This window comes from Suricata suricatta, chromosome 14, assembly GCF_006229205.1.
Source record: "Suricata suricatta isolate VVHF042 chromosome 14, meerkat_22Aug2017_6uvM2_HiC, whole genome shotgun sequence".
NCBI lineage: Eukaryota > Metazoa > Chordata > Mammalia > Carnivora > Herpestidae > Suricata > Suricata suricatta.
This window is the reverse complement of record NC_043713.1, coordinates 35,760,357-35,773,847: the sequence shown is the minus strand read 5'-3', so window position 1 is coordinate 35,773,847 and position 13,491 is coordinate 35,760,357. Positions and strand designations below refer to the sequence as shown.

Genomic DNA, 13,491 nt, shown 5'->3' with positions numbered 1-13,491 from the left:
ACACTTTAAATTCATTTGTTCAGAATGTGGGAAATAGAAAAGTCTGGATTCTTTACCAAGTTCTTAGAATTCATCATAGGTGATAATCATAACATGTGACAGAGTATTTACAGTGAAGCCTCTTTTTATCCTCCCAGTACCAGTATTAGCATGTGGCGATGATGACTGCAAAATTCACTTATTTGTTCAACAAAACGACCAGGTAATTAATGATTTTACTAAGATACTGGAATTCTATGTTCTGCTTAATTACATATTTTAATGTAGCCTATTTCTAGATTATAGAATTTTAGGGATGTTCCACTCTAAACCAAAATAATCCAGCAGGAGAATCTTTTTTGACAGTCCTCTTTTAGACAGTTTTCCACTCTCTTTGAACACCAAGTGAGTGCTGCCTTGGCCCCCTGGCCCAGAGTTGTTAGCGGGAAAGGATCAGTTGATGGTGGAAGGACAGGAGAAGGATGCTGTGGTAGTGCGTTTTTTACTTTTTTTTTGTCAATTCTAAATAAATTGTAACCTATCTGTGGTGAAATACAGCCGGTAGTGTTTGTCTTTCTGAGCTTACCTAGATATTAAGACATTAGAGGAGGGAGATTTGATTCCCTTAAAACTTATTTAATAGTAGAGATACTTTTTTCTTTGCCTTCTGTAGTAAAGTTTAAAATAGTTGTGAATGCCCAACCACCCAACTTTTTTCTACAGAAAAATACATGTAATTTTATCCTGTAAACATTTAGAGTATTTAATTATTTATAGATGTTATATTACCTACTTAGCATTGCTCAATTTGATGAGTTAGAGGATTATGAGACTTTTCATTCCCAAATGAGAGCTTTGTCTTATGTCTGATTAGATAGTGTTCCCAATTAAAAAAAAACAAACCAGTGCATCAGGACTGTCTGTGACCCCAAATGAAATCACTGATATACATGAAAATATTAAATTCTTACATCAAGGCTGATGATTTTTGTTATCTTACTAGTTTCAGAAAGTGCATTTTCTCTGTGGGCATGAGGACTGGATAAGAGGCGTGGAATGGGCAACCTTCGGTCAGTATGCAGTCTTGCTGAAGTTCCTGTGACAGGGCAAGTGTGTGGCACTCCCTGCAAAGCAGCCTCTTATGGTTTCATTTAAAGTTTTGTTTGTATGTAACATTTTTCTGTTCTCCCTTTTAGCAAAGAAGGTATTTACCCCTTTTGTTAATTATTAACTGTGGTGGTCGAGGATGAAAGCAGTGGTGTTTTAAAGAGGACACTAGCTGACTATTACACATGTAGACATTTATGGGTTCTTTGTAGAATTGTGTAGACTGTTTAAGAACACCTGTCATAACCATTTATTAGCATTGTATGTATATTTGCCAATGTTACTGAAAAAGAATATAGATCAAGTGAGTAAAGGGTAGGGAAGCAAAATCTAATTTTTTCAGGAAGTTTGAAGATCTATGTATTGTTGAAGAGAAAGTCTTTTACATAAACTGAAGAATATAATGTTAAAAAAATAATAAAATTTGTTGTTTTATTAGGTAGAGACCTTTTTCTAGCAAGCTGCTCACAAGATTGCCTGATACGAATATGGAGGCTGTATATAAAATCAACGTCTTTAGAAACTCAAGATGATGATAATATAAAACTGAAGGAAAATACTTTTACAATAGAAAATGATGGTGAGTAATAAAGAAAATATTTCATGTGACAGTTTTCTAATTCATTTATCAACACACTTAGGTGAAAATTAGTTTTTCAAAAGTCTCAGATACCAGTGTGAAACTGATACAATGCATTAAAAAATTTTTTTTTGAGGATAAGTTATTTTTCATTTATGAAATTTATTTTTCTTCTAAACCATATTAGTAAGATTTTTAGAAATTGCTGAAAATGTTTATTATTTTCTCAAATTATAAATTATCAGATGCCAGATTTGTAGTTTGAGCACTGGAAGATTTAAAGGAACAAAGTAAGTTCCGCATACCTTTCCTGGATGAGAGAAGATGAGCCAGAGCACTACACTTGGGTTGGGATGTGTAATCCTGACCTCCTTGCTGTGGGAAATGGGAGCAATACCTCTGCACGACAGACCCTGTTGGTGTGTCGTATTCGAGGGAGATACGTTTAAGTGTTGAACTAAATTACAGAGTTAGTCCTCAGTCAGTGTTGTTCACCCAGGAGGGCTCTTCTTTGTTATCACCCTTCTTGGTTTGGAAGCCCTTTGGAGTTAATATTTTGATAACATAGCTTTATGGGGAGAACCAAGAAAGAAATCCTTAACCAACATTTTATTAGTAGCTAGCTATTCCCAAACATGACATTTTTGTTGCATTTTTATTAATTACTTAGTTTGAAAGGTCACAGTGCTGTTTTTTAAAGTGGTGTTTTAGGCTGTTACGTACTGGTAATGCCCGAGCTAGGAGGCCGACGCGTCTGTCTGCTGGGTGACAGCAGCTCTCCCAGGACACTTTTCGCATTGAACATACTCCTTAGTATGTACTTATGACTAGATGGAGAAAAAATTTTTAGGTATTTTTAGAACCTTTTCTCTTGTAATGTTGAATAGTGGATGAAATTAATGAAATTTGTCTTTTTGTTGAATGCTCTTTTTGAATCTAAATCAGAAATTCTGTTCTGATTTTTGGAAAGGGAGTACAGAATTGTACAACCTAGTTGGTAATGGAAATTCTTCTTAGAAGAGCTTTCAGGAGAGAACACGTCATTCTTTTTGTTGTAGGTATTACAGTAGCTTTGGCAGTCACTCTGGAGACTGTGCTGGCTGGTCATGAAAACTGGGTAAATGCAGTTCATTGGCAGCCTCCATTCTACAAAGGTAGGAAAAAATACATGTATTCATCATTTCAGTTGAATCTCACATGTGGAATTTTAAGCTGATCAAATGCAGTGGAGGAAATTTTGGTAGTGTGACCAAGTGCTCCACTAGCTGGCTGGCTCAGCTGGTGAGCCTGCAACTCTTCATCTTTAGGTTGTAAGTTTGGTCCCCACATTGAGTTTAGAGTTTACTTAAAATCTTGGAAAGAATAAAAACCCTAAAAATCTCAAATATGAGACATTTTTAAGTTGGCACGGTATAATACTATAGTTATGTTCTCCTGGACATTTAGCTTCATTGAAATTTACACTCCTAAGTGGGAAAAGTGTGAGTCCTGCTGTGATGCTGAAGCCACCATGTCCCTTTTAACTTGCTCTTTAAAAGTTTTCATCTAGTCTTCATGGGATTTAAGAGAAATTGATTTAAAAAAAATTTTTTTTAATGTTTTTATTTATTATCGAGACAGAGAGAAATAGAGTGTAAGTGGGGGAGGGACAGAGAGAGAGGGAGACACAGAATCCGAAGACAGGCTCCAGGCTCTGAGCTATCAGCACAGAGCCAGATGCGGGCCTCGAACCCATGAACTGTGAGATCATGACCTGAGCCGAAGTCAGCCACTCAAGCGACTGAGCCACCCAGGCACCCCGAGAAATTGACTTTTAAGGCAACTTCTCTGGAACCTTTTCCCCTGGAAATAGGAAGTTGTTAATACTGAGCTACATCATTTATGAAAAAACAAGAGCCTTTGTCCCTCTTTCTTTTGCCCTTACCCTCCCTTCGTGGAGTGCTAGTTGCTTGCTGAAGCTGGTGCTGCACAGCTGAACGAAGCACAGGCTTCGGATTCTTCCCCTGACCCCTTCCCTGAGGCAAGAGGAGAGAATACCAACAATGGATACTCCACTAACTGCTGTTCAGCTGTTATTTATATTAGGGTATATTTGCTGCAGTTAAAAGTGGGTATTATTGGTATTGAGGGACCCCTGTGTATTCTTTCCTGGACCCTTTCCCCTCCATTCTTCCCCTAGGACAACTGCAAGGCTGAATTTACTGCCTATCGTTCCCATGAGTGTTTTTATACTTCTACTACACATTTCTGTAGCCACAAACAGTATTGCTTTACAGTTGTTAAAACTTGATATCAATATGTATTCTCCTCTTACAACATGGCTTTTTAGCTTAACATGTTTTAGAGTTGTATTCGTGTCGATCCATGTAGCTCTAATTTATTTTTATTGAAGTATAATATTCTATTGTCTAAATATACCACAACTTATTTATCTGTTCTTCTAATGATAAACTTCTGTGGTGTTTCCAAAATGTTGCTATTGCTGCAGGTGAATATTTTTGTAGTACCTGTGTCATGTTTTTCTCATAATCTACAAACAATGCTTGTTGATCACCTAAAGGCAGTAGTTTTTATTCTTCAGATGGTCTTCTGCAGCAGCCAATGAGATTGCTGTCCGCTTCCATGGATAAAACCATGATTCTCTGGGCTCCAGATGAAGAGTCTGGAGTTTGGCTAGAACAGGTAAAAATGTGTATATTTAAGGAACAAAAAATTGGGTTTAATAAGTGATATTTAGCCCCAAGTCTGTATTCTAGAGCTGCAGAAGTGTTCACTCTGTATATGTTAAGCAAGTGAGAACATAAACAGTCTCTGCAATCTATGATTTCTACTGTGAGAAGTGTGGACTCATGATTACAAATTATTTTCTATTATTGCATAGGTTCGAGTAGGTGAAGTAGGTGGAAATACTCTGGGATTTTATGATTGCCAGTTCAATGAAGATGGCTCCATGATCATTGCTCATGCTTTCCATGGAGCACTGCACCTTTGGAAACAGAATACGGCTAACCCAGTAAGGAAAGCGTTCTTATATAAAGCATTTGTGATCACATAGAGTGAAATGCAACCTGGGTAAACTGTGATACATATTTACAGTACTCTGCTAGAAACATAGTTGGGGGGTGTTTAAGTTCAAATGACTTGTTGCTTATTCACTTCTTGTAGATATTATACTGTAGTTACACTAAGTGAAAGACTTAAGCTTTCCTAAGAAAAAAGTATTCATTTGTTGAGTCTTGTTGAGGTTTTGAAAATTGCACATAGGTCAGTTTTCTATAAAAGTGAAGTTTAAGCTGTATAAATTTTAAGCTCTGCCTTTAAGCTCTATAAATTTTTTGGTGAAAATGTTTCCTATAATGTGCAACATTCCTGTTTTCTTTAAAAATGTTTTTTAACATTTATTTTTGAGAGACAGAATGTGAGTGGGGGAGGGCAGAGAGAGAGAGAGAGAGAGAGAGAGAGAGACTGAGAGAGAGAGACCGAATCCAAAGTAGGTTCCAGTCTCTAAGCTGTCAGCACAGAGCCTGACATAAGGCTTGAACTCCTGGACCATCAGACTATGACCTGAGCTGAAGTCAGACACTTAACCCACTGAGCCACCCAGGTGCCCTATGTAACATCCCTGTCTTCTTAAAGAAGAGAACATGATTTGGTCTCCTCTTGGACAGTTAGGTACTCCATAGGCAATTACTGGTTGAATGACTGACAGAAGAGCAATAGAACCACCTGTTATTTTGTGAAGGAATGTATTAATGCTCTCGAGTTGTTGATGAGTGTAATTTTAAATGGCCGTTTAAATACTGGGCTATTTTACATCTTTTTAATAATTGTTAGTCTCCACTTATAGAGAGGTGATTTTCCTTTTGTCATCTGGGTGCCTCTTCGAATTATTCCATCTCTTACTTTCTGATTTGCTCCTGATCTCCTCCTTTGGATTTGGGGAAGTGAAATTGCAGGAACAGCAGCTAAGAGCATAGACCTTGGAGCTAGACCATCTGGCTTCAGGCCCTGGCCCCAGAACTTACTGGCTGTGTGCCCTCGCGGTCTTTGCCTAACCTCTGTCTTTGGTTCCTTCTCTGTGAAATGTGAATAGAAATATCACCTATTTATGGGGTTTCTGTGATGCTTCAGTGAGTTAATATTTGTACAGTATGTAAAACCAGGTCTGGCACATAGAGATTACTGTATAAATACATGAAGTAAATAAAGAAATAAGAGCATTGAGTGAAATGCAAGTGAGCAGATTCTGAGTGTCCATCTGATGGCTTCCTTTATAATGTAAAAACTCATGGATTTACATAAACTTTGGTAGGTGGGCTTTGTAATTTTTTTAAAGAAGTTGTAAGTTCACAGAAAAACTGAACAGAAATTACAGAGGGTTCCCATATACCCTCTGCCCCCATGCATGCATGGCCTCCCACACCAGAGTGGCACATGTGTGACAATCAAGGCTGAATTTAGGAAGAAATACTGTCCTTTAGGACTGTTACAGTGGAAAACTGTACTGATAGTCCAAAAGTGCTGCCTTTTGTTCAAAAGTTTTTGGAAACTGCATTAGTGCTTACTTTAGAATCAATTCTTACGTCACAGAGAATTAATACCATTTCTTAGTCACAATCTTTTTATTATTTATTTATTTAAAAATTTTTTTAATGTTTGTTTATTTTTGAGAGAGAGAGTGTGTGAACCAGGGAGAGTCAGAGAGAGAAGGAGACACAGAATCCAAAATAGGCTCCACGCTCTCAGCTGTCAGAAGAGAGCCCGATGCAGGGCTCAAACTCATTGACTGTGAGATTATGACCTGAGCCGAAGTCAGATGCCCAACTGACTGAGCCGCACAGGCGCCCCCCCTTTTTATTTTTTTGACCAGAAAATAAGATAGCTTAATCTCTATATTCAGTTATCTTGGCTTTGACTGACCTTTTATTGATACAAATTTAATTTTTCCTCTGAAGATCACGTTTTACCACTATGTGAGATTCTGTGTGGACCAGACATGACATTTTCTGTATTTCATTGTCACTGTTAGTTCACATGGTTGCCAGTGCAGGCTCCCTCAGCAGGTGGCCAGCTAGGTTTGATTTGGCCTCTGTTCTCTACACCTGAAGCTTCTTTTGTTCAATAAAGAAAGCCTTTGGAATCTACCGACTCATTTTACGTAATACTCTGTATTATGTAGGTTAATACTCACATAATACCCAGTATGTGCCAGCATTGTTAGGAGTGCTTTACAGATATAAATTTATTTTATTCTCCTAACGGCCATACAAGCTTGGCAACTTTCTTACGGAAGAGTTCTTTGAGGCAGAGAAAAGTTAAGTAGTGTCTGGCTTTTAGGAGGCATTCAATAAATGATGAATGGAGGGAAATTTCCTAGGGTTACTGCTTTAAAGGTCTGCAGCACAGATTTGAATGTGTAAGTTCTCATATTCTTGATTAGAAAACGCTTTTTAAAATTTTAGGATTCTATTATTTTAAGATCTCATCTTGGTTTTTTTTGTGTTTGGATTTTTGTTTGTTTGTTTGTTTTGTTTTTATAGCTTTTCACATTGCTTGGGGGCATCAGTCTTTTTCATCATTAGCCCTGAGAGCATTATCGGACTGATTGTGAGTAGCGCTGACCTTTGATTATTTTGATGTGTCAGCGTACTTTCATTGCAGAGAGAGTGGACTCCAGAGATTGTGGTCTCGGGGCACTTCGATGGCGTCCAAGACCTGCTGTGGGATTCAGAAGGAGAGTTTATCATCACTGTTGGTACTGACCAAACAACTCGACTTTTTGCTCCGTGGAGGAGAAAAGGCCAATCACGGGTAAAGTGACTTTCTAATTGACTGATCTACTTTAAAAAACCTCCCCGAGCACGTGAAAGTGGGGCAACTTTGTTAGCCCTTATGGAAATGCAAGTTAGAACCGTGATGCCATGATATACCCTAGAGATGGGCTGAAGTAGAAAGTACTGGAGGAGAGGAGCAGTGGTCAGGATGCGGGGCAACCGCAGAGTTCCTGTACCACCGGTAGGGGTGCAGAATGGTAACAGCCAGCTAGGAGGGCAGGGCGGTATTTTCTTAAAAACTTAAACGTATATATACACACACACACACACACACACACACACACACACACATAAACTCTTTACAAATTGAGACAATTTAAATGTTCATTGTTTTCAAAATGTGTTTACTGCAGTTCTATATAAGAATTCGGTTATCCATTATAATTTTAGGTTTAATTCATTAGGAAACACTCTCACGTCTGCAGTAAAAGCTAATTTCTAAAGTTATATAGTATTAGACACTAGTGCTTGAGGGCAGTTCTTAGTAACTTTTCAGGCTTGTCCCTGAGCTTGAAAAATTGCAACAAAACTTACCACTGACAAGCCATGAGTACAAGCCTGTGCTATGTAGTAGAGGAAGTTCGTGTACTCAGCTTCAGTTCCAGACGATTCACGGAACTGCCTGGGGGTCAATCCATAAAAATGAGTGGAATCTGCCACTGACACTACTAACTTCAGTGGCAATGGTAGGTTCAAATTAATAGAGTTGAGTCAAAAACAGGGCAGCTGATTTGCAGTGGTTCTCTGTGGCTTTTTGTGATTTGTTACCCATATAGCTCAGTTGTTGCTTATTCATCATCTATTTTAAAAATAGGGGCGCCTGGGTGGCTCAGTTGGTTAAGTGACTGACTGGGCTCAGGTCATGATCTCATGGTTTCTGAGTACAAGCCCCACCTTGGTCTCTTCACTAACAGCACGGAGCCTGCTTTGGATTCTTTCTTTCTCTCCCTCTGTCTCTGCCTCCCCACCCCAAAATAAACTTAGGAAAAACTAAAAATAAACAAATGGATAGATAAATTAGACTTCACTAAAATGTAAAATTTCTGCTCCTTTAAAGATACCGCCAGGAAAATGAGAAGACAAGTCACAAACTGGTATAAAGTATTTACCAAGCACTCCAGTGAGGGATTTATATCCAGAGTGTATAAAGAATATCTCAGAACTCAGTGCTAGGATAACAAACAATCCAGTAAAAAAAAAAAAAAAAAAAAAAAAAAAAAAAAAAGGGCAAAAGATTTGAACAGATATTTCTCCAAAGAAGATATAAGGAAATAAAGACAGGACAAGATTCTCAACACCATTAGTCTTAGGGAAACGCAGAGTAAAGTAAAGCTTGCAGTGAGATACCTACCCTCAACACTTGTCATGTCACCAAGTGTTGGGGAGGGAACAGGCAGCTGGCACGCTTGTACTCTGCTGGTGGAATTGTAAAACACATAACCTCTTTAGAAAATAGTTTGGCAGTTTCTTAAAAATGTCAATATGCATCTCTTATATCATCCAGCCATTCTACTTCTAGGTAGTATTAACCCAAGAAAAACAGCAGCCCACGTGTATGCGAACACCTGTACAGAAATATTCACAACTGCTTTTTCAGTAAAAGACAAGCTGGAAACAACCTAAGTATCTATCTATCAGTATGTGAATGAATCAGTAGGCTTGTGTGTGTGTGTGTGTGTGTGTGTATCCATATAAGAGAATATTACTCAGTAATAAAAAGGATTGGATTATCGATAACACAGATGAATCTGCTTTGTTGTCATAGTTCTATGACATGATAAATGATTTTGCATCTGATGTTTTGCTTGTTGAAAAGAATTTGGTTTTTGAAACATATGGTCATTTTTATTTATCCTATTTTAATACATAGGTTACTTGGCATGAAATTGCCAGGCCACAAATACATGGGTATGACCTGAAATGTTTGGCGATGATTAGTCGGTTTCAGTTTGTATCTGGAGCAGATGAGAAAGTTCTTCGAGTGTTTTCTGCACCTCGGAATTTTGTGGAAAATTTTTGTGCCATTACAGGCCAGTCACTGAGTCTTTTGCTTTGTAATGTGAGTATTCCTCTAAATTTAGTTATGTGGAATTAAATTCATTCATTTCATTTAAAAAAATGTTGCTTAAGCCTATAAATGGAGATTATGGATAGAAAGGAAGTCAGATTGTATTTATTATTGGCCTGACAAACTTTTGTGCACACTGTGGCATGTAGTAATTTAAATGTTTAAACCAGAAATTTCTTTAGAAAGTAGTCTAAGGCGGGAATACCATGTATCATCACTGTGATTGTTACCTACAATAAAACAACATATGTTAGATGGGTCATATTTTCAAGGAGGTTTCCATGTAACTCTGGGTAGGTGTAGGGAACAGTAGAACTGAAGTACTTGCCCTTGGATGAGGCCAAGTATTTTTTGGTGGCTGAAGAAAATTATTCATAGAAGGAAGAGGTCTCTGTACTAATGAGAAAATGGTTAATGGGACTTCATTTGGGTTTTAAAAAGGTAAGGTTTTTTTTTAATGTTTATACTCTCTTTGTACAGAAGATTTGAGCTACTTATAAAAATACATAAGTTATGGGGCACTTGGGCACTAAGTTGATTGGGCATCCCAACTGCTGCTTTTGGTTCAGGTCATGATCCCAGGGTCATACAGAGATCAAGCCCAGCATCGGGCTCCAAACTGAGCATGGAGTTGCTTGGATTCTCTCTCTCCTGCTCCTTTCCCCTCTGTCATGCGTGCGCTCCTCGCGCTCTCTCTCTCTTAAAATTAATAAATACATGTATGTTATAAAAATTATAAAGTAGTTTAGAAGGAAGGGAAATTAGGAAGATAGTTTCTGTGTTACGCAGAAGTGTGCACATCATATGGCTCTTTACCGTACTTAGAGTTGGGTCACAGCTTTGGTTCTGAGATTGAAAAGGGTAAGTACACTTGATAGGGAAAAGGGAGGGGAGAGGGGGAGCATGCACATGCATGCAGTAGGGTGGCTCTAGCTGTTCGAATGAAGAGTATTGTTTCCAGGGAAATGGAGGGAATGGGAGAAAGTCAAACGCGGGAGGTCCTTGTGAGGCAGGCACAATTTAGCCTATGGGGTGCTGTTGCAGGTCCCTAAACATAGGCAGTGTTGAAAAGTACTTTGGGGTGAAGAGAGAGCAGGATACATTTGAGCCTGGAGACACTGAGGACAGGGCAGCTAGCACCATCTGGGTAAGACTGGAGAAGAAAGTGAGTCATTTGAAATAAAATTTCCAACTACATTCTGTAGAGTGTATACTGAGCACCCATGACACAGTTATTCTTGATTATGTGAAGAGGGGTTAAGATTCTGTTCTGCTGGTTTCTAATCATAATAAACAAGGGGAATGAGATCAAAAGGGAAGTCTTGATTGGGATTATTAGGTAGAGCCACGGGGGTGGAAGGGCGGTTAGCGTCAGGCTCTTAGTTCTAGGGGTTGAAATACGGTTTTAGGATTCCACAAGAGCCTTAGTCACAGGTAGACCCTCAATCCTGTGTCCTAAGAATCAGAAGCTTCATGGACTAGAAAGCCTCTTGCTGTGTTTTGGATTGCTGAATGTTGGGATAGGTTTGTAGCAGTGCTTCTTATTGCTGTTTTCCATGCTGTTTTATTTTTCTTGGTTTCTGAGATAAAGCATGTGGTCTCTTATGTCCCAAGTAGCTCTTCTTGATGCTTTAAATTCCCATTGCTCATGTTTATGTTGAGTTCCAGATCCTATATTAAAGCCTAAATTGTGAGAAGTGTTCTTAGATTATAGACAGTGCCAGTTATGATGGTTAGCATATAGTTTTTATGAGATAATTTGATTGGTATACATTGCAGAATATAAACAGATTATTGGCACTTCAAATGGCACCTTAAAAGTTTTTAAAAATACTGAGTTATTTAAATATGTTTAATGAAAATACTATGTGCCTTTTTAAAATTTTTATTTTTTTAATGTTTGTTTATTTATTGAGAGACAGAGACAGAGAGCGAGCATGGGCAGAGCAGAGAGAGAGAGAGGGAGACACAGAATCTGAAGCAGGCTCCAGGCTTTGAGCTGTCAGCACAGAGCCTGATGTGGGGCTCGAACCCATATACCACAAGATCCTGACCTGGGCCAAAGTCAGACGCTTAACTGACTGAGCCACCCAGGTGCCCCATGTGCCTTTTTAGGAAACTGTGGTGTCTGCATGTGCATCATTAGGGTTTGCTTGGGAAGCTCTTGGAAGTAGAGCCCTGGGCATGCCATTTCCTCCCACTCTTCTGTTAGAAATGAGCCCAGTGCATGCCCTGTCAGACTCTGAAACTCACTGAGCTGTTAGGGTTCGATGAGCTCATGGATGAGAGGATGTCCCACTCTGGATCGGGTTGAGGCTTGGGGGTCAACTGTAGCCTGTCTGTGGAGAGTAAGTGTTTAACATTGCATCTGTTGGTTTAGGAAATGGAAGTGTAGGCAGATACCACACAGGTTGGTTTTTAAATGGTTCTCTGCATTTATAAGCATGACATTTTTGTATGCCTGAGGTAACAGTAACTTTTAGTGTTTAAAACATGTATCATACCTTTTATTCCAGCAGGATGGTGATCTTCCAGAAGGAGCCACTGTCCCTGCATTGGGGTTATCGAATAAAGCTGTCTTTCAGGGTAAGGCTTTAGTGTCCAACATTTTTGAACCGATTGTATTTAAAACCTAGTTTCACACTTGTGTAATAGGTACCTCTTGTTTATTACTGATCTTTTTTTTTAAAAAAACACAATACATACATCTTCTTTCTCCACCACATGTTCACGGTAAGCACTCCCTACATGTACAGACCCTGAAATAGGTACATTTTTCACAAAGTGTATTCATGGAGCTCTACCATCTACCACTTCACATGCTAATATGGGGAGCCAAAAGAATCTGTCCAGTTGTTCTAAAAGTTTGGGAAATATTAGGGCAAAGAGAGAGGAAGAAATCTTTAAGGGATTTACTAGGGATTCAAAGGACACATTTGGAAAATACTGGAAGAGTGGAAGTGCCCTTGGATTTGGAATCTCATTGATACATCTTGAAGTACAGTCAGTACTTTGAGGTACCACTGCTTTCTAACCGATGTCTTAATATCAGGACGTATGTAGGACATAAAAATAGAGGGACTGTATTCATAATGTTGACGTGTTTCTTTTAAACTAGGAGACCTAGCTTCTCAGCCTTGTAATGAAGAGGAGCTGTTAACAAGTCATGGTTTCGAGTATCAGCCAGTGGCCTTTCAGCCTTCCGTACTTACCGGTAAGAAATGGTAAAAAGGTGGTTCAGTAGTCGTCCCTGCACATCGTGGGGCACCTGTCACCGCTGACCGAAAGAAGTGCTGTAGAACTCACCTGCATGAAAGCAGAAACAGTAATTGCCGTGCTGTCCGTTGATTATAGAGCCGCCCACCGAGGATCATCTTCTGCAGAATACTTTATGGCCTGAAGTTCAAAAACTGTAAGTGAAACTGTGCTAAGCTCTTTGATCCAGTTCTGTTATAACTTGTGATTTTTTTTTTAATACACAAAACTTGATTTTTTTCCTTTGCTTTCCTCTTACCTACATTTTCCCCCCAGTCTAAAAATTTTCAGAGGCCTTCCCAAGAGGCAAGAAGAAGAATCGAACTTCTCATAGATTTTTATGTTACTGTGCATTCTATTTACTTGATTTATATATATATTTATTTACATATATATATAACATTATGTTTCTTTTTCTTTCTTAAAAGGACTTCTAAGATTTATTATTCTGTTTTTTGTTTTTGTTTTGGTGGCTCTCCATCAAAACCTTTCCCAGATTTATTGTGTATCGTATAGGCTGGCTAGGGGTGAAAACTTGCATTTTAATCTAATTGTTTGAAAGCTTGTATCACTTCTAGGAAGCTGGCATTTTCCCCAGTAACTGTGTTTTTTCCCCCAAATGTTTGCTTAGACAAAAATGTTATGTCCCTGGAAAGAATTGCATGCTA

The 13,491-nt window shown here is 38.6% G+C and overlaps 1 protein-coding gene across 3 annotated transcripts in view; it reads left to right on the top strand.

The window, feature by feature from the left end:
- The window catches only part of ELP2 (elongator acetyltransferase complex subunit 2), a 70,609-nt gene that overhangs the window by 11,494 nt on the left and 45,624 nt on the right, over nt 1-13,491 (top strand). For 2 of the 3 annotated variants that reach the window (XR_003902401.1, XM_029921665.1), the window contains exons 6-16: nt 138-202; nt 983-1,049; nt 1,526-1,666; nt 2,725-2,820; nt 4,248-4,348; nt 4,548-4,679; nt 7,328-7,477; nt 9,371-9,559; nt 12,085-12,154; nt 12,687-12,782; nt 12,923-12,980. Coding sequence is in view for 2 of the 3 variants with exons in the window: in XM_029921665.1 (XP_029777525.1) it covers nt 138-202; nt 983-1,049; nt 1,526-1,666; nt 2,725-2,820; nt 4,248-4,348; nt 4,548-4,679; nt 7,328-7,477; nt 9,371-9,559; nt 12,085-12,154; nt 12,687-12,782; nt 12,923-12,980 (1,165 nt within the window). In the remaining variant the exon portion in view is untranslated. The remainder of the gene's footprint in view (nt 1-137; nt 203-982; nt 1,050-1,525; nt 1,667-2,724; nt 2,821-4,247; nt 4,349-4,547; nt 4,680-7,327; nt 7,478-9,370; nt 9,560-12,084; nt 12,155-12,686; nt 12,783-12,922; nt 12,981-13,491) is intronic. The other variant, XM_029921666.1, reaches the window with a different exon arrangement.